This window comes from Poecile atricapillus, chromosome W, assembly GCF_030490865.1.
Source record: "Poecile atricapillus isolate bPoeAtr1 chromosome W, bPoeAtr1.hap1, whole genome shotgun sequence".
NCBI lineage: Eukaryota > Metazoa > Chordata > Aves > Passeriformes > Paridae > Poecile > Poecile atricapillus.
In genome coordinates this window covers 41465580-41492658 of record NC_081288.1, presented here as the reverse complement: position 1 = coordinate 41492658, position 27079 = coordinate 41465580, and the positions used below count along the sequence as shown (strand labels likewise).

The 27079-nt window shown below is 39.0% G+C and overlaps 1 protein-coding gene across 1 annotated transcript in view; it reads right to left on the bottom strand.

Annotated features, from left to right (window-relative positions):
* The window catches only part of LOC131592089 (receptor-type tyrosine-protein phosphatase R-like), a 211443-nt gene that overhangs the window by 14501 nt on the left and 169863 nt on the right, over positions 1–27079 (bottom strand). Inside the window, exons 8-11 of the mRNA XM_058863366.1 lie at positions 16527–16713; positions 10979–11063; positions 5145–5224; positions 2927–3064 (exon numbers count right to left, since the gene is read on the bottom strand). Of these exons, the coding sequence (XP_058719349.1) occupies positions 2927–3064; positions 5145–5224; positions 10979–11063; positions 16527–16713 (490 nt within the window). The remainder of the gene's footprint in view (positions 1–2926; positions 3065–5144; positions 5225–10978; positions 11064–16526; positions 16714–27079) is intronic.

Below are 27079 nucleotides of genomic sequence, written 5' to 3'. Positions count from 1 at the left end.
ATTCTTACATCCTATGTATTTATCTAAATACCACTGCTCAGTTGTTCTGACTAAACTCAGTGATATATGAAAATTATATGTGCCTTGTGTGCAAAGCTTTGGAGGATTGTGTCCTAGAATATTAGTACAGAATAGTACAGTATGGTCACCTTCAGTTAATGATTTATCTCATTCTCTCTAAGTGGGATGGATCAGACTCTGGAGGTGACTACTGCCCTTCAGCGACCACAGAGGGTACCTAGATCACTAGATGAAATGTGTTTTTCCTTGTAGTAGCCCCAAAACCATGTTTTGGCTTAGTTTTCAAGTTTCTCACCAGTTATTCTGGCAGAAGCTCCTTTGCTGTGGACTCTCCTTGCACAGGTAGATTGTTCAGACATTGTGCAGTTTTGAAGGCAGGTTTTACAAATTCTACATGTTTTCTTTGTACAGCTGAAATAAATATTTTGCTCAGCATTCTACACTCATATCTTCATCCATCTTGCAAAAACTCATACTTACCACAGCAAGTCTAAACCATTTTTTCATCTGATACATGAATGTAACTCTATACAAACCTTTATACATCATCATTTCACACAATTCCCATTGCTAATGCAAATTTATTACATCAATATCTTGAACTAGGACACTAACGTCCCAAATAATTTTTCTTATGCAAAATAATTTATTGTTGATATTGAGGTTTTCATGTGTCTCTCATTTGAGAGCTCTTTCATGATACATTAATTCATACATTACAGTACATCATAGCTCAAACGGAGGTTGACTGGTGTTACACCAACTGAGGAATACAGCCTATAAACCAGTCAGTTATGGAGGTTTATTTGTTCAGGGGTGAATATGGATGAGTGGATAAATATACTTAAAGATATGAAGGCATTTGTATGTCTGTATACTGCAGATGTACCTCCCTGAAAATTATGGAAATAAAGCAGACCCCAGAAAGGAAAAAATACCAAGTGCTATTATGCTAAATAAGATCTGCTTTTGCCTTCTCTATAGAGAGCAAATATTTTAACAGTGAAGATAATATGCTGAGCATGGCCAATAAGAGTTTGCTTTTTATAAAATGGCAAGCAAGGTTTCAGGAGGAACCTGCTGACAGTAGGAGAGCTCCTAAGGTTTCTAGACAGGACAGCTTGCACAAACACAGCCTCTCTATATAGCCTGGGAACAACTTGAGGTTGCTCACCCTTTCTATGTGGAGGAAATTACCATTGCCAGGCACAACAATGCTGATAAACACCACTGCCTAGAGCCTGTGTAACTCAGGTAAACACAGAGCTTCCTGACATGATGAAAACCACTGGGCACTTCTTTCAAGTCATTCTTCTTACACGGTGTCAGATGTGAGTGTTTAAACAGTCAGCATTTCCTCAGTGAAATACTTACCCTTTTGGTCTATTAGCCTGGTTGATTGCTATGCTTTCATGGTTAATCCTAAATGTGGGATTCCGAACACCTCTTTGAACAGCCTAGTGCAAAATAGCACCTGGTTTGGGAATAGGTCTTGGGACATTTTACAGGACCGACCTACTTTTCATCTACAGTTTCTTAAAATGCCCTGGATTTTAAGTTCATGCTCTAAGTCCAAGCTCATGCTGAGAAAAGTGAAGCAACAGTCAAGGGCAGAAGAAAGAAGAGTATGTCTACTGAGTGCACATTTAAATGGAGCAGTGAGTTTGAGCCCTGGGAATGCACTCAGACTCTTGGTCCTTGATCACTCAGACTAGAAACTTTAACTGAATAAACTCTGTTGCTCTAACATCAAGCATCTGAGTTTGAATAGCAGGGGTGTGAGTGTAGCAGGGAAATACAGCCCTGGTGCTTATGTGGCAGTGTGCTGAGACTTGATTGAGGCAACTACCTGGAGCTGGGAGTTGTTACTAAGTCTGGACTCAAGAAAAAAAGTCCATCTCCTTTATTTCTGACTCTCACTTGTTCACAAGCCCTGTAAACCACTTATTTAACGTTCAGTCTTCCAGAACAGGTTTTGTGTTGGTCTTCTGCATGGGAGAGTGACTTTTGTTCCTAATTTCTGGTAGTCAGAAATACAGACTCTGGCACTATCAAGGAAAGCCTGACAAAAATTTACATGATTTTTAAATAAAGATATTGAAGATATAGTTTGGAATTGATGCAAAAGTCATGGAATGCATAACACCCATGGTGTTATGCACCCATGGTTAGTTGGCCATTAGCCACTAAAATGCAATTGTCAAGTCTAATTGATACCAAGGTTAAGAGTATTATTTTCATTCTGTCCAAATTCCTCTGTAGTGTTGGCGCCCAACAGTTTGGAGCCCAAACTGTATTTCTGGGATGGTCCAGAAGATTTGTAACATCAGGGATGGATTAAATCCCTGACATTATAGCAAAGTGCAAACTTCAGCCATGTCAGGAAACTGCTAATCAAAACATTAACCATCTAGTCTTTATATACCAGAAAGTAAAAAGAAGTATAAAGGTGACCATAAATAGATAAATGAGGTGTTTCTTAAAAAGCGAGGAACCCAAAAGAACAGATCTAGAAAACAGGATTCCTTTTTTTAATGCATAATGGCTTATGATGGCTATGCTATTGCACTTGGTGTATTTGACCACCCCCTCATTATTTTTCACCTATCTTATTAGCAGATTATTTAAGAACCAATTATAATATAATTGGTAATATATATACAATATATAATAATGTTAGCTTCCTTCTGTATCTTCTGAAGTCTGTAGTGTAGTGTAGTATAGTGTAGTATAGTGTAGTATAGTGTAGCATAGTGTAGCATAGTGTAGCATAGCATAGCATAGCATAGCATAGCATAGCATAGCATAGCATAGCATAGCATAGCATAGCATAGTATAGTATAGTATAGTATAGTATAGTCCTGCAGCCACAAGAATAATTTCTTAGTTTGGCTAGTTTTCATACCTCATTTTTTTCTTTCAGCTTTGTGATCATAACAATGACAGGGCTGTCTTCTTGCCAAACCATCTGCCAGAAATCATTCACGGTATTAATCATGGGTCCCTGAGTTGCAATGAAAGCCTTCTCTTTACCTCCATATCCCTGGTTTAGAAACAGACACAAAAAACATTTACTTTAAATTCATGTGATCAGTCAATATTGCAGGTGAATAAAAGAGCAGAAAGAGCAGAAAAAATATCTGAAATAAAAGAAAAAAAATATTTGAACTGAAAAAAGTTACAACTAAAAGTAGAGCAGATCAGAAATTTTTCAGTAGAACAGTTTTTTCTCTGGAAACTTATTTGATGAACGTAAATGGTCCTGAGAATACAATTCCCAAATAAAACAAATTTCCCTGTTTACTTGGCTTCTTTTAGCTAACTCCATTCTTCAAGTTTTTGGCACTTTCTTCATCCAGTGGTACTTTAATCTATAATTTAAACTGCACTAGTGTTTACAAGCTGGTTTATAGTCAACAAGCCACAGGAGAGAAAAGAACCATAAAAATGGTATCTACAAAGATTCATGATGGTAAAAAAACTTTAAAATACACTATTGATTGTGGAGTCAAAGACTCTGCTATATGTGTTTTCTACAGAAGAAGTGCCTTTATGAGACTATAGGAAAGACAACATCTATAGGGAGCATAGGGAGTCCCAAGACACACATGAACATTCAGGAGGTCAAAGAAAAGTCAGGCAAACAGTGGGGAAGCAGAAGAGAGGAAAAGACAAGAAGAAATGGGAAAAACAAAACACACCTTTTTATTTTTTGTGTGAAAAGGAAAAGTTGTGATTTTGTGCAGTGACAGTGCCCAACAGTAGTGCAGGAGAGAGCCTGGCAATGTCTGCAGGGAATGAGTGAATAGAGAACAACATGAGGTGGTGTGGGAGACTAGCCTTGGGTCTTCCTTTTGGGAGCCTTTCTCCCTGACAGCTGTTACTTATTGCATGAACCAGTGGGATAATCCTCAGCTGGCACAAACTATCCTCCTGCCACTCACCAATCTGCCTGAACATACTTTGTCCAAGAAAGGTCTGTCAGGATCCCAACAAGCCAAATGACTTTGTACACATGGATGTGAAATTTCATTTCATTTCTGGGTTGCATTTTTTTCCACAGTAGCTGACAGTTCAACTGGTGTTAGTAACAGGAGGAATCACCATATGTGAGAGTGAAAGGTGGTGGCACAGGGAAAACGGAGACCTCAGAGAACTCAATGTATGGATGGCCTGGCTCTTGGATATGATGTCATTGCTGTCCAAATAGAATCACTCTGGTTAGATACATGATGATGTCTTCATAAGAAATGCTGAAAGTACAGGATGAAAAGTGAGGCAGGGAAAGGGGTATGGTGCTGTTTACCTTCATATTAATGTACTGTTAATTAAAGAAGCAACATCACTGTAGAGCTCTGTGGTCAAATTCCCATTGTACTATTACTTTTATTCCAGCTGAGGGTCTGGATAATAAATCTAAAGAAAACATTAAATTTTGCAGAGGACTACACTCCTAAAATATGATTGAAGTAGTTCCTTTGTCGTCTATTTAGCATATACTTGGTCATGAGTTCAAGAAAGCTCTGCTGTCTGTGTGTGTGATCAAGGACTATAGCATACCTGACACTTAGAAATACTGCTTTCCAACAGGGCTCATGCTGATTGTGTCACTGTGTTATGTGACCAGTATAGGGAGTAAAATGTAAACAGCTGTGTTGTGGGCACATGTGTATATTTAACATATCTCTTTATGTTCCTTTTCACTTGTAACGGTATTTATTTAATTACTTAATGGTTGATTTCAGGACTATCAATTGGTATCCTGAAAATACTGGTATCTGTCACTGTTTAAAAGGTAACCCTCTTTACTATAAGGCAGTAGGTCAATATGAAGCAGTAAATACCAAAGTAAACAGGCAGTAATGCATGTGTTTCTTAATGTTTTTATAAACTATGTGATAATTATTTTTATTACAACCATTTTTGTACATTCAAAGACTATGTGGTCTTTGTTAGAAATGGCTCATGAAACTGTTTCTATCACACATATGTAGACAAAAAGATTTGGAATTATCAGCGAAGATGGCTAAGGATAAAGTAAGCGGCACCTTGGCAAAGCCTGTTATTCACATGGCAAATAAAATATTTTCTCAAAAGTACATGAAGAGTGTACATTTACTTACCCTAATGTAGTTAGCATTTATGTAGGTACTCAAGGAGTCAGATGGATTTTTTGGTTTCAAATACACTCTGCTTAGAGGATCTAAGAGCACAAGGAAGATGGAAATTAATAGGAAAACCCACATTTAAAAGATTTCTAAAGAGAATCAAAGACTTTCTGAAGGAAAAAAACTCCTGTTATTTGGGGCTGTCAAGCAGTAAAGAATTATGTACCAAATTCTTCCCTCTGCAAAGGATCATCACATGTAACTAAGGCACCCCAGTACTGCACAATGCTGGGCTGTGCAGACCATCTCAGTGAGCTGTGGGCACTGAAGCAACACTGTCAGGCTCTGGCAATGTTCAGTGAGGTCGAGTCTGTCTGCGCTGCCTATCAAGCTGACCTGCCTAGACTGTCTCTGAAACCTGTGTGCTATCACTGTACAATGGTTCATAATTACACCAAGCTCTTTGAACTTGACTTTGGTACTTTTTCCTGAAGCTGTAGTGTTCAGTGACTGCACTGGATGGTTGGATTTAAATTAAGAAAACATTCCTCTGCCTGGAATAAAATAAAATATATGTTTTATACCAATTTAAGTTCACTGTAAGGGGCTAGATGAGGTAATCCATATTCTTCCCTTCAGTCCTGTGTTCTCATCTGACACAATTTGTGACCATTTATGTGTAGTGGACTTGAGACACCATGCCAAAATACAAGAACATTTTCCTTCACACTCTTCTTTCTTTCAGTCTTGGATGCTCTAGGATGGAGTGGGGGCCAGATCTATTGAGTAAAGAGCTGGGGGTTATTAAATCACTTCTGGAAAGGAAGGTTTTGCTTCTTCATTTGTGATGATGTGACACCCCCCCCCCCCCCATCCCCCCCCCCCCCATCCCCTATGTAATACCATTTTGGAATTAAAGCAGTATATTCTCCAGTATCCAATGTAACAGACAGGGAGCGAGATGCTCATGTTGTGGCTTTCTAGGGACACACTTTGACATTCTTCCCTATTTTTCTTTAAAAATATTCTACCCCTAACAAAATTACATAGAAATATTTCTGTGCTGAAGAAAATATTTTCTTCTGGAAATTTGCTTAAATACTTAGTTATAATCAGTAGGGTTTTTTGACAGTATACAGACACCTATTGGTTTGCAAATAATCTCTGGATAGCTCCTTTGCTGAGTGCAATCTATGCAATGAGTTTAAAGATACATATGTTGGCACTGAGCTGGAAAGAGATAAGAAAACACCATTCAGTGTGTGGCCCTGCAGTTTACACAAAAAATATATAACTGATATATATACATATGCTGCAGCAAAACCTAGTATTTTCAGAGCTGATTCTGGATTTCTTTTGTGACTTCTCATCCTGTTCCTAAGAATATGATAAAATCTTTGCAAATCAAAGAAAGAGGAGGGATGATCCCAAACGCACTTTATGTCCTTTTCCCACTGGAGGTCACAGGAGCACCTTGGACAGGAGTGGAGCCTTTGTAGAACCCAGGATGATGTTTTGAAAGTATGTTTCTTAAAATATGCAAATGACTGCATGATTTCAAAGTGTGCACATGGAAGTCTTATCTTCTGTGGTTAACAGCACTAGGTGAACCCTAATTAACTTGTGTTAAAATAACTTTGTACTAGCTTTCCTAACTTTTTTCACTTAGAGCTTTTTTTCCCCCCTTAACAATATGAGGACAGGAAACCTCTCATTTCTTTTCAGAACAGAGTGGTTATTAGCTATTTCCACAAATGCCTCAGGCTACGTGGCCTTGAAAAAACACCCGCTTCCTCTAGCTCACACAATGCCTCTGATTCTGCTGTCGCTTGACCCCTACCTTAAAAAACCTCTTCCAAGCAGACTCAACATCCAGTTTAATTACCATGTCTTGAGATAAATGCCTCTGTTACTAGGGAGAAGCTAAATCAGCTTCACAATTTCTGAGACCTCCTTCCAACTCCAATCAATGAAACAAACACTGCTTCCGAACAGGAATCTTTTATAAATTAACAGTCATGATCAGTTATGAAACAGGCAAGTGCTGCAAACTGAGCTCTGAGATGAGGAAAAACTGAGTAATGCTAAAGATCCAGAGCCACTAGACAATCATCAGACACAAGTGGAAGTCATTAGCTTCCCCTTGAATGAAAAATACCTTGGAGGTAATAAAGTTATCCTTAAGGATGGCAAAGTCTTGGAGTCTGAAGCTGCAGCAGATAGACAGATGTTGACTGCAAGATTGAATTCATCAATGTCTGCAAAGCATTTGAAAATGCACTGGTGCTGCTAAACACTTACAATTACTAAGAAAATATGTCTTCTATAGTTTTAACTGAGGCAAAAGTACTGCTTTTTTCCATGTATCTAGGAAGTCTGGAATAGTTCTCTCAGTAGAGTAGTAGGTGCTTCTTCCAACTCCACCTTAATTAATTAATTAATGTTGTCCTGAATTTATAACATTGGAGGAATAGGAGGGTGTTAAAGGGCTGTAACTTGCCTTCATGAGAGTGACTGGTGCAGGGAACAAGCAGGGTTATATGGTAGAAGTGCTAGACAACCTCCCACCATGCCATGGATACTGGAGGATGCTTCAGTCCATTAAGTCCATTGGTGCTTTCATCAGGGAGAACTGGAGCAAACATGTCTATTTGTAGTCAGGACTGGGGAGTTTAAAAATTTCAGCATCAAGAGAATGGTTTTCCAGCATCTGTTTAAGTGCTTGATCATATGATTTAACTTTCCCCTCGTCTTTAGTGGAATGTCAGAGCCAGTGTTAGCGCAAACACTTCAAGCAACAGATTGTGTACTTCTGGGTTTGACCCCCTAAGTGGTTTCTATCTTCATGTTAGTGTGAATCTGCTGTTCTTCTCAGGGTGTTTTCATGCAGACTTTTGACTTGAGGTTAGTCTTCAGAGAGGGACAGGGAATGGTAAACTAAGGACACACATACAAAGATACCCACAGAACAGTGTTAAACCACTTGCTCCTTTGTAAGCAAAAGTCCATGCATACTCTGAAATACCATAGGAATTCTGCAGCTGGTTTGAGATGGAGAATTGAGACAGGATGTAGGAAAGATATAGGGCTGAAGAAACAGTGGGAGATACAGGAGAAGATAGTAGGAAGCTGAGGTCCTGCTGCAGGGACATATAGTGGGGGCTGCAGGAGACAAGCAGGCGAAGGTGAGGATGTGGAGTAAGAGGATGGGGAATGAGCAGGAGGGCTGCTGTTCTGCCACAGGAATTTGGCTGTGGTGAGAGACTGGGAAATCTGTGTGCAGGATTAGAAACCTGCTCAGAGGGCGTGAGAAATACTGTAGACTGGTGGCAGAAGGGATGCAGCTAAAGATACAGAGCAGGGTTTAACAGGAGCTATGGGTGGGGTCACAGGAAGAAGGATGGAGAAACACTGATCTTAAGGAACTGCTTAGCCACTCAAGGATTCTGATCCCACATTGGCCCCTCAGTAGTTGAATTAGAATATTATTGTAATGCAAATAACACTTGGAGAACTTAGAGCGGCAGCCTGGTGCTTGCATAAGAGTGTTGGCTGTATTATCCTGCAACTGAAACATCTGTCATAGAAATGTAACATCTCCTGTACTTTGTAGTTTTCCATATAGAATAATTTTCAATAGGCAGTAGCTGTATTTCACATGAGTGCATCTGCCTGGGTGGTATCTGCTAACATAAACCTGCTCTCATGCACCCTGTCATGGAATTATCTCAGAAAATGAGAATATCCACTGCAGCATAGAGGGTGGAGCTGGCAGGACTGGGCATTTTTAGGACGTCACTTGTCATCACAGGTGCCCCAATTCAGGAGACGCACCCAGTGCTGGGAATGGAAAAGATGATGCGGGTGTACAAAGCAGCGGGTTGATATCATCTGAGCAGGAAACCAGGAAAGCTGTTCTATTTAATCACTCAAATAATTTCCAGACCCTCTCAGACTGCATGTCGGCTCTGTGAATATTTATTAGGAACACGTGCCTCAATCCTCAAAATATCTTCTTTGAAAAAACCTGGTGCTAACACACAACAAAGCTTCTGATTTTTGTCAAGGATGGTTACAGAGTGCCTGTCAGTGGGTAGCTGTGGTGCACACCAGCAGTGTGCTTGGACTGAAAACTTGCCGTGGAGCTAGTGGCACATCCTGGCTAACTGGAGGTGAAGACACACAGGCCTGCTGCTTCTCAAGCTCATCAGCATCAAGCATTGCCCAGCTGTTGTGTCCCAATTCAAAACACATGCTACAGTGAAACTAGACTCATTGCATTTGCAAGGCATTGCTGGAGGTGAACCTGATGGTGGCTGGGACAGCCTGGACATGAGATGCTATGGAAGGGGAGAACTCCTTCCAAAATTCTGCCAGTTGGGCAGAGGGGGTTGGTGATCCCCTGTCTCCACTGCAGCTGATGGCAAAAGTCCTGCTGCCATCAAAGGGATCAGGATTTCACCCTCCATGTACATCCTGTTGACACTGGGCCAGATTCTAAGGGATGCTGAATTGTCTAATTTTTGGTATCTAACTTGCATTCAGCTACCTTCTGTTTTTAATTAATTTCAGTATTCCTTGACTGTACTTGGATGCACACAGCTATTGGCTGCAATAGATAAACTAACCTTGAACACAATGAAAATTTTATTGGAAGCTGAAGAGAAGCAAGGATTCCACACAATCTTCTTCCCCAGCTACATATCACATTTCTGAGATTAATCTAGAGGTTGAAAGCCATCAGTTTTCATTAATTTAACTAAAAGGCTTTGGTGTGATATGAACAAATTATAATGTTTTCAGGTTTGGTGAGAGAAACCTCATAATCTGTGTGAATTTGAATGACTAACATATAACATAGGCCTGCAAGGATGTTTCTAGTTGATACGATATGCTGTCATTTTAAAAGTATTCTTCACTCCAAACCTAAGCAAAGGATTTACATTTTTCTGTGGGAATGTTCTGCAATATTTTGAATCATTGAACTTTTTCACATTGGTGATGTCAAAGATAATAAAAACTCAACTATTCATGTGTATATTTAGCATAATGTTAAAACTTCGGCAACCTATTTTGAATCAGAACACAAAACAAAATGTTTAATAAAAGAGAAATGTAATATCTCATTATCCACCAACAAATGTTATGAAAATAGCTGCATTTCAGAACAACATGTATTTTGAAGGAAAACTATTCCACTGAAAAGTTTTCAATCACCTCCAATTATAACAAAGCAATTGAATATGAATTTGGGCCAATGAAAATACAGAAGCAGTATAGCAAGGCAGTAACAAGTTAAGAGCAATGAAGAGGCAGCACTGTGTCAGGAATGTAAGCACATTTCTGCAAAGAGAGTTTAGCACATGGAGAGGGGAAAAAAAAACAATCACCAGAGAGCCTTTAAAGATGAAAGCCCACTACAAGACCAGATAGGTTGCACTTGCTTTTTTAGTCTGGGTTTTTTGAGTCTCAAGTATCTTGACCCAACCAGAGGGAATTCAGCGACTGCAAGATGTTTTGGGCTATGATGAGGAGCTGCTGCAAGGCACATCAGACCTCACTCTTCCCATCTGCCTGAGCTGCCTTTCAGAGAAAATCAGCACAAGCCAGGTTTGCCCTTCAGCACATGGCTGGGATGCTGCCAACCTGTGTACCTACTAAGGCATCCAGTGAGAGTTCTTCATTTGCCAGTCCTACAGCACTGGGCTTCTGTTATCTTTCTACATGGATTATAAATGCAGGTGTGAATGGGTACACATCAAGAAAATAAAAAGACAGATTTTCACAGCAATACATTCTCAAAGCAGGACTAAATGTCATAGTAGGAAACCATGGGCTAGCTCACTTACTTGGCAAAATTGTTTTATAGCGGTTTTTAGTTCCATGACTCGGGATGTCAATTTCTTTGGGATCCACAAAATTCATTGGTATTTCCTATAAAAAATAAATTAAATCAGACTGATGTTTCCAAAGGAGCCATGCAGGAAATTATCACCAGAAGGCCATCTGCTGTTAAACAACTGTCTCTTAACATCAAAGTTATTAAGAAAAAAAGTGGTTCCCACCTCAAGCCTGTCAACACCCTTCCTTTAATAAACACAGGGAGTTGCATATTGAAGGGGTGACTTCCAAGGAACACTTCTGATAAATTATTAAAAAAAAAGGTTTTTATGGGATTAGGACCAAGGTTAAAATGCACTCTAGTTCCAGAAAAGTGGAGTTCAAAAGTACAGTACCATGGCAAAAAAGAGCAATACTTTACATAATTAGGAGAGAAACTTTAAAAATAATTAAATATTAATATATGGCAAACTTTTAAAAAATTTTGTGCTAAGCCCTTAACAATGAAATTCAAAGACCTCACTTGCCTTTTAAACTATGAGAATGAAGTGCCTTAGTCAAAAGTAATAAAAATCTGAAGCTATTTCTTTTGTTTCTCATTTTCATCTTTTAGTGACTGATTTACATTGCAGATGTCCAAGTAACTAATGTGACAGTTTCCTTTAAGTTTCAAAAATACACAAATTATAAACTCCTCATAAACTTAAAATTACTGCTTTTCAAACTGTCAGCATGAAAAGTAAAAAATCCGCAAAATTTTCATTGAACAAAATGTTTAACTTGGTTTAAAGGAGAAAAAGAACAATTTTGATTTTGAGGTCCTGAAGCAATGTTTCTACAGTTGAATAAAACCAACCCTTTTAAAATGGCAGGATGAAACATGCAGGGGTTGTTGGTTTTTTTCATGATTGCAGGGGATGTTTCACCAACTAAAATAATCTGGCAAAATCACATTAAAAAGGCTTTGGTTTACTCAAATCTTCATTTTTATGCTGATTTTTTTTTGCCACCATAATTTAAATTATTTTAGAGTAATCTGGAATTTGATCTTCCATAAATTAATATTTCGACTTAAAAGAACAGTCATAACTAGAGATTTGGAAACATCAGGCAAGCCTGGGATATTTAGCCTAAGAGACAGTGGCATATTATGTAATTGCCTCTTAGAGACATATAGGAACGTGAAGAGGATCTGTTGGCTTGCATCACTGGAAAATTTACTTAAAGATTTTCCTCCAAAATGAGTTGGCTTCTACTCTAGAGGTAGGGGTCTGCCCACTACTTCGGTACAGAAGAGATGCATGGTCCATGTCCTTCAGTCACAAGCTCTCGTCCTGCCCAGCATAACCGACCTCTGCACAGTTTTTTTTAAAAAGGAACAGGGATGAGGCTTCTAACAGCTTGTCAAGCATGCACCCAACAGCAGATTTTTACATGGGTTCACCAAGCAGGGGAAGCTACCCTCTCACTTTATTGCTTGAAGAGATGGCAAAGTTAAGTAATATTTAGATAGTTCAAATGCTGTGATTTGTGTCCACTTCCCAACTTGGCTTCTGAACATCTTACTATGTGAGATTGCATCTGCATTGATTTTTATTTTTCTACCCTTTCTGCCTAATGCCAGTACATTTCATGGACCTTCTTTTTAGTTCCCATCTCCCTCACTCAGTTTTATCCTTGATCTCTTCTTGGTCTTCAGCTGGCTCCTCAAAAGAATGACTCACTGTGTCAGGCCAAAGTGTTGCTGCTAAGACACACCTTCCTTGCAGGTACTTCACCCAATCCTTTTTCAGATCCCTGTACTGCCATCCATATGATGGCTGCCCTAAGTTCAGGATCTTCTCACTTCTAAGACTTCATTCTTGCATAAGCCTCATCCCCACAAGCTCAGGTCAAATCATCTCACTTCTATCTTGTGTCTAACGCTGCTTCCTCATCCACAAAACTACAAAAAGTCTCATGAGGTCCCATACCCTCCTCTTATTCACCTCTGACTTCTACCACTTCCCAATGGGGACCTCTGTCTGAGACTCTTACCCTTGGCCCTTGGGCTCCAAATTGTTCTAACTGGCTGACCTAGAGCTTCCCTAGCTCAGTTCTGGTACGAACACGTCGTACAAACATCACCAGGACATGGCCTCTGAAAGGTCTCCGTGCTGAACTATGCACCACGTGAGAGAGAGCAAGACACTAAGCTTGTGCTTAATGGGATTTCTGTCTGTCACCTACAGAGACTGGAAAAATATGCGTGAAGAAGGGTCCTGTGCCTGCCCAAGTGATGGTGGTTGGTGAGGGTCTTCCAGATGCCTGGCTGTATCCCCTACTATGCCTGCTGAAATTTTTAAATAGTTCATCATTTGGCAAGTTACTGACAGATACAAAAATGCCACCAGTTTGAAAACAGAAACACATTTCTTTGGGCCAACCGGGACCATTAATAACATTAATCACTTACATCCTGTAAACACTTTCTAATCAGTGGTCTCCTCCCAGTAGTAAGTACTTGTGTGTCCAAGGGCACAGACAAAAATCTGACAATACACTGTGGATCCCAGCCACAGACAACTCACTTATTCTGAAACTGGCTGTGAGAAAAAAGAGATTATTCCAGAAAAAAAAAATCAGGATAATATTGTGATAACATTCCTGCTAAAAGGGGAGCAAATAAGCCCAGCAGACTGCAAACAGCAGGAATGTGCACAAACTCTGAAGCTGTATAGGCAGTATATATATATATATATATATATATATATATATATATATATATATATATATATATATATATAAAGTTGTTTTATTAAACATATATATTTAATTAAATACTTGTAAAAAATGCATAAACTGCATTCATTCCTGTGCAGAGTCACTTGCATACAATTATAGATGCATATGCATATTGTTCATGGGCTGGTTTCCCTCTCTGAGCGATACCTTCTAATAGCAGCTATTCTGGCTCACATTCAGTTTCAAATGCTGTTCATACACTTGAAGAGGTATAATTTGGATCTCTGAAAGCATTCAAGAAAATGTGGCAAAATTTAGGAAAAATCAGGCAGGTAGTCATTACACTCATCCCTCCATTTTTACGAGGACCTAATTTTTAATTTATCTAATGATCAGGAACTTTCCCATGCAGGACTGTAGCTCTTAACATTCAGGTGTTTGGGAATGAATTCTGTCACCAACTTCAGATATTCTGTCCTTTGAAGAGTAGCAACTCAGACTACTAAAGAAAACATAAATGCTGGGCAAATTATGTTTCTTCCTCCTTGCAAATCAGGTATATTCTCCCAACCAATTTTTTAATTATTTTAATTTTTAAAATTATTTTAAAATTTTTGATTTTTTAATTATGTCCTTTAATTTTAATGAAAAAAAATTGAAGAAGTAAAAATAACCTGAAACCACTCATGTTTTAGTTTTCCACTGAAAACTTTGAACATTTCTCCATGTTTTTCACATTTGGAAGTTTTTCATGAGAGCTAATAATTCTAGTCTGCAGAAGACTGCCTTACTGTATTTCTTTAGCTCATTAAAATGAGCTGTGTGAACAGCATGGCTGAGGGTTATATACTGCATTCTTTGCAAGCCTCAAGTTCCTACTTGAGCTATAATCTGTAGCAGGGAACATAGTCAACAGATACTGTTCAACAGCTTCATCTTAAAACACATTTTTAAAAATGGTTTAAAAACAGAATAGACAAGTCATGACCTTTTCAATAAAATTCTGTGGAAACACTCAATGGCCAAAGCCGTGCTGTGACCCCCTGAGGGACAAATAAAATGTGACTCTGTCTCCCCAGAGCCATTCACAACTGCTGTGTGAGACAATTTGGGTAAACAGGATCCTGTGAGGTGCCAATTTGTCTGTACAAACTGTCTCCTAACATGGGGGGCTTAAGCATGATGAAGTTATTTCTTCTGACTTTCCTGCCTAAGCAGCAGAATGGCAGAGAACCTATGGCATAACTGGTGATAAAAGTATGTTGGATAACTGTATTTTTTTCTGTGTACACTGTCTATCCATATATTTTTTCTGTGTACAATGTCTATCCATATCAGAAGAACTGAGGGATTTACTTTTCTTTAGCAAATGACTTCTACTATAAACCTTGGATTTTAAAGGTAATTAAAAGGGCTGCTCCATAGGATGCAATTATTCATAATGAAAAGCTATTTTTAGAGTAAGATGGCACTCATCATCTATTGATACACATTGTACAAATCGGAAAACAAAATGAAACCTAAGGGATCACGTGCTCTGTCATGTTCAATTTTAATTCCTTCGAGTTTCTCTGATTTAGATATCAGATTTCTAGACATACAGTTAGTTCTCTGGATCAATTCTGGAACCCTTCTGAAAAACTGCTACCTCTGATTCCTCAGCTGCTGAAGCACAACTTCTACCTTACACCTCTCCAGTCAATACACTAGTAACGGCATATATGGACTCCTTTAGGATTTCTGGGTGACTACTAGCTTTCTTTTATTAATTTTATTGATTTGCTATAGAATCCCTTCCACTAATGCTTCAATATCAGACAGAACCTCTAGTAATCTGCTTGAACCTATCTCTGCACAGATGTAGGAAATTTCCTAAATTCTTCTAGGGTCAATGCAGATGCAAATAATGGAGTCACTTCTCACCTACTGGTTCAACTTCCCCAGATAATTTTTCTACCATTTTTATCATCAATTCTTGTATTCTTTAGTCAGCTTTGTGCTTTTAATCTATTTAAACATGAAGTTATGATTTTTTCAAATTCAAAACCTTTTTTGCCCTGCATTACTCAGCTTCCACATTGAAGTGGCATCAGTTTATGCTCTTTTTTATTTCCCTTGTAAAAAGTGTCTCCTTTTTTCCTAACAGCTTCTTTCATTTGAGTGTTTTGCAGTACCACACTTTTTCAGGTCTTCCTAAAGTAAAGTGCTGTGTTTTCCCTGACTGAGTTTTTCTGCTCTGACTTTTCTCCACCTGGTTATTTCAGATTCTTACTCTTTTTACTAATAAATTCACTTGTAAAACACTTTGGGGTTTTTTGTCCTGAGTATATTAGGCTGCTGTATGGCATGGTATTTTTGGACCTTGGGAAAAAGTCCCTTTTGGACAGGAACTGTGGGTGTCCCTATCTGCTCAAAAAAATAATTTACAGTGACTGAAAATTTAGTGCTCAAATTGCAAACATACATGGTGTTTACATGGGAATAAACAAAATCTCCAAATATTACTGTGTTTTCATCATAGCCTTTATGATCTCTGAAACTGTCACAGTGTTACAGTTCTGAATGTTTGCACCACAGCTCTATTATAATACTTAGCCCATCTATGATAGGACTTTAAACCAAGAGGAATCTGTATTTTTCATGGTTATAAATGACTAACTTACCTGTCTTTAGTGTGCAAACATAAAACACCACCTTGACACTGTCTAATCTGCCCTTTGGAAATGATTTGTACCTTGTCATTAAAGTGTTGCCCGATTATTTTTTCCCCACAGTTTCTGTTGTGCTACTTATATAAAAAAATCCTCATTTCAAGCGTGTTGTGAAACTCACCATGAATTCTGTTTGAAGTAAATGAGAACATGCAACTGTGTCTCGAAGCTGCTGCCGTGTCAGGACGCGGCCAGCTGACTGCAGGTATTCCATCGCTACTTTTTCTCGCGGGGTTGGCACAGTGACGAAAGGTTCAACACTTCCCAAGCTGCTCATATCCAAAGTCAGTGAGACATTGGATCCTCGTCTGCATTAGAAAATATTTCAAATGGTTATATGAGATCTGTGTTACTGTAAATCCCACACTCATGAAACTGATCCGGAGTTATTCATGCACCCTGACTTTCTCTACAGTCACTGAATGGATTTGGGCATGCAAAGACTGCAAGACCAGTTTCACTGGTACCAGTCAGCAGATGGAAAACCAAGTACATCCTACTTCTTCAGTACATCCTTCTTCTTCATCCTACTTCTACCAATGCTGCAAAAATGTGGGCTCTGAGCAACCATTTGAATTATTCTTAGAAGCAGAAATAGCTTCCTATATGCTACTTTATTGTTAAGAATATCAAATGCAAAAGTGGTATCTTGGAAAAGAAGAAATATTTCACAGAAAAAAGTACAGGGGATATATTCTGATACACATAACAATGTCAAATAAATTCACAGTTATGTCAGGTGCATGTTTAAGAATTTACTGAAATTAAATATACATAATGGAGCAGGAAAATTTGATAAAACCAGCAGAAATAAGTGAAAGGCAGTGCAAACATTAACAAAATAAACCAAGACAGTAGACAATGTTAGGAAGAAGGGAAAGGAGAGGCAATAAACCACAACAAATGATCTGTGTCAGAGGAGAAGAAATGGTCATAGACTTAAAAGGGGCTATTTTGAAATGCCAAACATCTCTTGCAGGACTATAAAATTCCAGGAAAATAAACTTGGATTCAGTAACAAATTTGAGCCATGAAAATACAAATAGACAACACTTTTATGGGGCTTGGTATGAGCCCTATTTTTTGGGGGGGCTTTCTCAACACAACACTTAAGAAAACTGGCTTTTTTTGTATTTGCAACCCATCAATCAAATATTATCTACTCAACCCTTAACTTTAGGCATACTGATTGCCAAAAATCCATGGTCTTCAAATTGTGATGACTAAACACAAATCTATAGCCATTTATCAAAGCTTTTGTGTTTACTAAGCAGCAATCAGTCCTGTAAGACTGACAGGTTCAGCTTGCTGAGCTGATCTACAGATGCCCAGCTCAGTTAACATTTACCAAGCAGTTATGCATGTAGAGAAATATGAGAACACCAATTTGATTCCTACCTCTGCACATTAAGGTGTGCTTGAAAGGAAGTTCTTTGAACTCTGTTACTCTATCATGCTTGGCTATATACAAACATAATGTAAGGTTGTCTTAAGTCTCTCCTAACAGTCATCCTGCCAGATGGGTATACAACTCCACGCCTAGCCCATTTGCCAAAGATTAACCATTTACTGGATAATCTATTATTCAGTGATTCCAGTTTTACTGCTGAAACTGTGCTTGGTTGTGTGCATGTCTCATCTGCAGGAGAACTGCGGGGAGAGTGTGACTGCACACCTCTCTGAACACTGGATGTTAAGATACAATTGTGGTTGTAGTACCTCCTACTATAGTACCACATACTATTATAAATATAATACAGACATCATCTGATAGTATCTGTGAGGCAAGTGCTACTAATGCTGGGGGAATACTTTCCTCTATAGAATCATGGAATCATTAAGGCTGGAAAAGACCTCCAAGACCAGTGAGTCCGACCTTTGAGCACCACCATGCCAATTAAACAGCATTAAGGGCCATGTCCAATTGTTTCTTGAACACTTACAGGGATGGTGACTCTACCACTTCCCTGGAAAGTCTGTTCCAATTCTTGACAACCCTTTCAGTGAAAAAATTCTCCCTAACTTCCTCCTTGAATCTCCCCTGGTGCAGCTTGAAGCCATTTCCCCTTGTCTATTGCTGATGGCTTGGGAGAAGAGGTTGACCCACTCTCAGGTTGTTGTAAAGAGAATAAGGTCTTCTCTGAGTCTCCTTTTTTCCAGGCTAAAAATCCCCAGATTTCTCATCAGCCTTTCAAAGGACTTGTGCTCCTTCCCCAGCTCCGTTGCCCTTCTCTGGACATGCTCCAGCACCTCAATGTCCTTCTTGGAGTGAGTGGCCCAGAACTGGATGCAGGACTCACCAGTGCTGAGTGAAGGGGGACAGTCACTGCCCTGATCCTGCTGACCACATTATTCCTGATACAGACCAGCCTGTGGAGCTTCATGGGGTTTGTGTGACCCAGGGGCAGGACCTGGCACTTCACCTCCTTGAACCTCATACATGTCAGCAGATGCTTCAGTAATTTTATTTTAAATTAAGCTATTTCTGTCATCTTAGTCTACATGAATAGAAATTACTCCAGTCACTCACCTGTCACTTAGCAAAGCACAAAGCAATCATGTCCAAGAGCCAAGACCACCTGGTGGAGTGGGTGAATCTCAGATTGTGTCATTTTGTTCACAAGCCTATTTCAGCTTAGGTGATAGGTGGGCGGCAGCAAGAACTTTGCTGCCCAGGCCTGCAGATGGTAACAGTGAGTCAGCAGTGGGTGTCTGTCTGCTTCCAGGGTAGAGAGGGACAATTTCTGTTGGCACAGCTAAGTGGGTGGGCTATGATTCTGCTAATTGTGCTAGAAGGTAGGCAGAAGTGAAGGAGCATCCTGAGCATGAAGTGATGGGTAAGTGGTACATGCACAGACTATCGGTAGAGCTCTGTGCCTCGTGGCACAGCCTGCATGGTACTGGAGCCCCAGTCAGCAGTATCAGCACTCACACCCAAATCCAGAGCTGTGATAGTCTGGGAAGTGGGCACACCATGGTGGCTGCTCTCAGCTGGACCCTGCAGGAGGGTGCTGGCTCATATGCCCATCCCATTTCCCTGGGGACTGCCCCAGTCTGTGGGGGGAAATCAGTTCCCAGCTCCACACCACCTCTCAAGGAAAACATCCTGCTAGACCTCTCTGTCACAAACCTCTCCCACACAAACACCTTCTGACCACGACCAGCAATTTATTCCACGGAAAAAGGCAGTCCCTCAAACAGGTGGCTCTGAGTGCATATATTGCAAATCCAGTCTTTTGAAAACCAAAGAGCTGTGCAATGAATCTCTCAAAATCTGTTTAGCCTACCTTTGGTTGAGAAATGAGTAGCAATTTAGATTCAGACATACTTCTGGGAGAGCCTACTGGAATTTCCTAATATAGAGGAAAAGTATTCCCATTGTCCAGTAACAAAGTACAGTGAAAATGTTAATATTTTCTTTGGCTTTTACATTGTTATAACTGACAGTCTTGGCAACGGGGTGATTTCCTTTTTAACAGCCACTACCTGATCTAATTATAACTCAGAGTTTACAGCCTTTACCATTTATGGGAATTATTGATGAACACTGGTCTTGAGGATCTTACTCTGGAAAGAACCAGTTCTTAGGTGCGTATTTAATGCATTTAAAGGTACACATTGAATAAAATCTGAATATAAAGCAATCTTCTTAGAAGTTCATAAGAGGACAAACAATAGATCCCAGTTTTAGAGGCAATTCTTGCATAAATATGGATATCTCAAATAACCCTTTTGAAAAATTATTCTTCAACTAATAAAATTCTTTAACTGAAGTTTACATACATTAGAAATGCTACAACCAATATTAGCATTAATCACACAGACTTCTTTACTGCATTCTTTATGCTGAGCAGCAGGGCTGAAAACAGAACATTTTGCATTGTCTTGAAAGATGAGGGAGGGCCTGAACAATCATGTGTTCATATGTTCTAATAGTAGATGCTTAGTCTCAGGTCCTCCTCTAGATTCTTTGGATTCTCAATGGTCCCCTAACAGTTAAATTATTTATTTAAATTTATCAAATTAGTTAATTAATATTTTTGTTAAATTTTAATTAACCATTAATAAAATTAAATTAAATAATTAATTTAAATTATTAAAATTTTAATTAAGTAATAATTCTATTCTCTGTTGAAGAATAGAAAGCAAGAATTCTCTTCTGTTTTACTACCTGGATGGAAAGAGGTTACCCATTGAGCTCACCTTTATCCACCTTACTAGGAGGGACTGCACAAGGCTGGCAACAAGGAGGTACCACCTAAAACAAAGCCCATTTTTGGTAATTATCACTTGCGTACATTAAGTTTTGAATAAGGAAATCACAATCAGACCAGTGACACATTAAGTCAGACAGCTCATTCTACTTGGAGATACATTTATATATATATATGTATCTCTTGACCGGTATTTTTCCACTTCCAATTAGAGTAAGGGACTCATACATGTGAGTTTTCCCTTATTTCTCCCAGCAAAGCTGGTTTTCCCCTTTTAAATAACTTTATATTCTTTATGCTCCCCATGTGAATAGTCTGGGTCAAATTAGAGAAGATTTTATTATGATACACCTACCCCAGCATCCTCTCAAGGTTGTTTCTTGACAAGGAAGAATACCATGTGAGGAATCTGAGGAATTGTAAACATTCGTGACAACATTATGTTAAAATTGTCAGGAGACTAACTCTTCCGAAGTTCCACCAGCTGGGACAGCCACCTCATCGCTGGGTACGTGGATAAGTGCAGTCAGGAAACCACTTGTGTCTGTGTATTGTCTGGAATCCAGAGGGGGGTCTTACTACGTACTCACAGATCTCTTTTCAGTTGGATAATAGGAACAAGTCCACTGATGAGAATTCACCATAGTATTTTAAATAATACATTTATAGAACCAGATTTTATTACAAGGCATGATAAAATAAAAATTTTAAAAAGCAATGTTTGTTTGAAAATTCTCAAAAGGAAGCTCCACCTCTCCACCTTGGAGGGCCACCAGGTTACTAAAGCCCTATCAAACATTAGTGAGGTCATTTCCAGGTCTTCCCTGATCCTAAAATTAAGCCATAGATGTTGATTACAAAAATCCAATTGCCCTACACATTTAGCCAGTTGTTTATTTGAGCTGAATAATTTCTTTAAATATACATCCCCATGTTTATTCAGCGCTCCTGAAAAATGCCACACCCAAATTCCTGAGCCTCGGCCTCTCATTCTCTCTCTAGCGGTTTTGGAAGCAGCGGTGATGGGTGATGGCTGCTGCCCTCTAGGAGTCATTGCCCTCTGATCCCAGAACTAGGGACACAGGAGGTGTTTCCTCCTGTGCCATCGCTGCTCTGTCCCCTGCCGAGCTGCTCAGGAGGGAGCTGGGTCAGGCATGTGGGTGAAGAAAGCCATCAATGAGCATGAAGAGCACAGCTGGATGCAGTCGCTGGGGAGAAGGAGTTTGCTTTGGGTCTTCAGATGCCGCTTGTACCACGGAATATACCACTGGGCTATTCTCCCTGGGTTTCACTGAAGGGAAAAACACCACTATTCCCCTGTGCCTTTTGCTCCTCTGGTGCTCACAGATTAGCCCTAGACATGGGTCCTTGCAGGTCCATCTCATCAGCAAATGCACTGAGTGCAGGAGGGGTTTGCTCTGCTGTAATTGCACTTGGAGATCACAACGAGGCACATGCTTTCCAGGACTTACTCCCTTACTGCTGCCAGACTTCACCTGCATATCTAGTTTTATGTTTCAGTAGAGCAATTCAAAGGGGGAAAAAAAAAGTACATTTGGAAAAAAAAACCATGGAAAAAATACAGCTCTTGGCTTGCTTTCTGCTTTTAAGAGAAAACATGGTCACATAGATGAACTAATGTGATATGTAAAATTCCAGTGAAGTGTGAAAAATGTGGTATATTAGAAAAGGATTTAGTATTGTTATTGTTCCTCTATACCAATAGAAAATAAATATAGGAAACTTTGACTTCATCAAGAAAAGTCAGTGTTGAAAAAAGGAAAAGTAGAAAAGCAGAAGTACAGAGAGGTTAAAATCAGTCTTTTCAAATGACTGAAGATATTGCTGTTTTCTTCCTGCCTTGGGCAAATAGTAATATGGATGATCTAATAAACAACTGAGACATTTCTTCACAAATAAAGATTTGTAATATCCATTACAGACAGTCCTGAGAAGGTTAAGAGATGACTCCCATTTGAAGCAATAATTTGATAAGTTTTAAAGTAACATTCACAGTAGTATTAAATAGTTGCTTCTAACACATAAGGACAATTTCTATATTTTTCAAAAATCCATAGATATGATTCTTGCTCTGTACTTGCTAGCCTTAAATATATATCCACCATGTGCTGCTGATATTACTGGATATCTTGGGAAAGGAGGGCTGAATGAGAGTATGGTTACATTAATGGCTGTGATAATCTCTTGATTTTCTTCTGAGCATCAGCATAGTATCTCAAGTTTTCCAAGAATAAAATAAAAATCCGTTATTGAAAATCCCAATTTGAAATATGAAGATTAATTTTTCTTACATCTACATTCTTTCCTTGGAAATGTAGAGCTCCTAAGTTTCAATTTTCTGTTGTGTTGCAGCACATATTAAAGAATATTCTGATAGAAAACCCCATGAGTTCTGATAATACACAGTACCCATTAATGTAATTACCCTCCTATTTATTCCTACTTTCCACAAAGGTTAATCAATATCATCAGTATTAGTTTGAGAAAATAATGAACTAAAAATCTTTAGGTAAATATGTGTATGTCATGCTAACACATAAGTATTTGCATATATTATTTGTTGTGCATACTGGACCTTTAATTTTTACACTCCCAGGTGCCCTACGAAGCACTGATATACAGATGCCATACTTGGCAGACCCACAATGAAAATGCAATTTCCCAAATGCTCTTTGCTTTATCTGCTAACAATTCTGGGTTTCACTTGAACAAGAACTGTGGCTTTTAGGAACCATTCCTACCAGAAGTTATCAGCATTTTCAACAAACCAAACCTGTATCACACCCCAGACTGAAGTACTCAAAAATCAGAAGCTGAGATCAACCAACTAACAAGGCCAAACAAGAATGTATTTTGTATTATGGCCAGTCTAAATTGATAGAACCTGATACCTTGAAGGATCTGTTCTGCTCAGCTCACGTCTGCTTATTTTGCAGCTACTTTATTATGCATAAAAATAAAAAACTCAGGACCTTAGTTCTACCTTCAGCACTCTGGTGTGCAGTAGATCAAAGCTTGACCTTCCCCACTCTCCTGCTATCCTCTGACATACCAGTGCTACTTAAACCATCAGAAATTACCTACTGACCTCTTACCATGCATGGGAACAGTAAACCTCTCTTGTTCTATTGATTCCTGGCCTCATTTCCAAAACCTTATTTCTCTCACAGATGAACATTCCTCTGGCTCTGATTTTTCCTCTCCAGAGAGAGCCTGGAGAGATAGGTAGATATTAGCCCAATTTTCCACAAACGTGCTTAAGAATTAAATGGTTAATATCACTGGTATTTATATTATTTCTACTCTGCCTTGCAGATATCTGCACTTGAGACAAATTCTGTAGCCATTGGTGTGAGCAGCCCCATTTACCAAACCAAGGACCTCATTTACAGAGGCTAATTGGATACAACACTGAAGTTAATACCTATCACCTGAAAGCCATAGATGGAATATATTAAGCTCAGGAGTCCAAGAAAGGCAATAATATGAAGCATGCATCTTCTTGGGAAGAATATCTGCTATTTCTGTTCATGCTTACTCTGCCACACAGCTCTCCTCACAGTATTTCGGTGTTGTGTTTTTATTTTTCTCTATTTGTCACTCTTAACACTGATGTTTTCTGACTCTGAGGAAGGGGTCTGGAAATGATGACAGTAGGCTGTGTACCTACTGAAAGAAGAGGCATATATGGCTTCTGTGAGGCAAGACTTCCAATCCTCTCTGGCCTCCCAGCTACAATAAATCTCCTGGCAGCATATTCCATCTCTCTCTGAGTCCACAGAAACAGATCTGGAGCCTCAGCTATGAAATTTAAAGAGCTTTTTGAGAACTGGAGGCATTTCATGTTCTCTTCAGAGGGTCTGATCTTGTTCCCACAGCCGTGAGGGAGAGGAGGCCAATACATCTAGCACTAAATTGCAAACAATTCTCAGGATCTACTCACAGCGCAGCAGGTCAAAATGAGCTGAGGAAACGGTTTTGACAAGTACTTCTGGATTAAGTTTTAAGCAATCAGTATCTGGTTAGGACAGGAATGGCTCAATATCCTGTAGAGGAAAACAGCTGACATGAGTGTAGTTTCAACTTTCCCTCTTTTAATCAGGCTTTCTAATGTTCTGCCAATTCACTCCTGTTCTGCCCTCGATAAGGCAATGCTCAGCTACGGGAACTGACTGTTCAAAAATGCAAAGCTTAAACAGCCTCCCATCTTTTCCTGTAGATTATTTCTACAATCAAATTGCATTTTGTCACGCAAACTTCCATCTTCAATAAAATTTGAATGGCAACATAAAGCTTTGTTTCTGCTTTATAGGCACATATATGTGTCTGTAGCGTGAGTGAAAATTGAGTTGAATGTTCAGAAGCAAAAATAAATAAAGATGCTAATTTGTTGTGTTTATCTGAGCTGCTTATTCCAAGAGATTAACAAATGTTTACCAATTTGTGGTTAATTTTCTTTAGATTGTGAAGCTTTAATTTAATGCAGTCTTGTTTATTACTATTCTTATCTGCTTTCATTGCAGCATTGATCTATTTCTTATGGGAGGCCTCATTGCACAAACTTACTGGATGACCTGTTCTCTCTCTCTGATTGATGCACATGCTAATTTAAACTAATCTACAATGAATATAAGCAAAAGGAGTTAAAAGAGTAGGAAAAAGGAAAAGAGAATGGGGAGTGATAAAATTGACTGCACATGTTAAATAAATGTACAACTTAAGGAGCTCAGATAATACATTTATTTAGGGTAAGCCAGCAAGGACTGTTAAAAAAAACCAAAAAACAAACACATATTTTGGCTGCTGTATATTTTGCTTAAAAAATTTTAAAAAAAATTTTGCAAAATATTTTTGTCATACTTGTATAAGTTTCCCCTCCAGTTCATAAGTACCTCTGTGAGACCTTGGAGGAGCTGTAGGTATGTACCACCATTGCCAATTTAGATCTCTTATCCAGGGGCAAAGCCAGATTACTTTTCCCAGAACATGCAACACTCACTTCTTCACTGAGCACTACATCATGCCCAGAGGGTGCTTGTCTGCATTATACAGAGAACAGCCTGTCTAGGAAAACTGATCTAATCAGTGAGGATGGAGAGGTGTGACACTACAGCAATAGCTTCAAGGAAGTGTTTTTTTAAGGCTACTTAACTGACATTTACTGTTTTTCAATTGGTCTATAATTAAATAAATAAAAAATGGAGCTTAGATTTTTCATCTTTTAAATGAAAAAAAAAAAGTTGGTTTGTTTTATTTTCATAAGAGAAGCCTTAGGTAAGTCAATTTAGCTTCATGAATTCCATAATTATCAATCCCTTAAGCACAAATTCTACTTCCATCCTGCAACTGCTGCTCATTTAAGGAATATAATCTACAACCCTTACATCCAAACAAGAAAACATAATCTATTTGCACATTAATGTCTTTCAATACTCTTTTGAGACTTTAACCAAAACCAGCTGACCTGGAAAATTACATGGACAGGAATACTCTTAATGTAAATGGTCAGTATCTTCAGACAGTATCAGTAAGATACTATAAGAGAAAATTATTTTTTTATTGTGAAGACTAATCAGTACAATGAGTTCTTTCCTGGTGAGTTTGCCATTTGGGAATGACAGGAAGGAACATCTGGGAAAAGAGGCGTTTACTACACCCTGTCAACCTTAAGATAAAAAAGCACATTCCTTGTTTATTTGACTTGGTCCTCATTATCTTTAAACTACTGCAAGTGTCACACGGAAGATTTCTAAGCAGACAAATGAATTGTTAGTGCACTTTGAAGAAATTACTGAACTGCAGCAGTTTCTGACGAATGCAAAACCTCCAGACCCACAATGTCGCTCAGCAGAGCTGCGCCACCTATGGACCTTCCCAAAGGAAGCCGGCAGAACAGCTCTGCTCGGTCACACAGCCTACAGAGCACCTAAGGCTGCCTGCACACACCCCAAATCCTTGTAGCACATCCACTTTGGAACACAGTTCCATTTCCAGGGTGACTAATGAGCCTAAGCTGTACAATGGATTGATGGGATTTGAACTCTTAGAGATAGGACCCATATATGTGCTCTTAGATCTGCCCTTTAGCTGCTTCTAAAGTCTCCAGGCCTGACATCTGTCTAATTCTTTTCTTGATCCACTTTCATAGTCTGGCTTCCCAGCCTTGCTTTCTATGGGAAAGCTTGCTCAAACAAGTGTATTAATGGTATAAGTGCCTGTATTCCCTTTGAAAAGAAAGTTTAGGAAATCCACTTAGGCTTGCAATTTGGAACAGAGCTATGTTTAAATACTTTTAAAACAGCTGCAAATGTCTGCATGCCAAGGTGTACCTTACCTTGCACTTCAGAGGTTAGGTAGACCTTTAAAACAGATATTGCCAGGCTGTGCAGTCCCATTTAGGGCTGATGAGGAACTGACAGGTAAGTGATCTGGAGCTCTT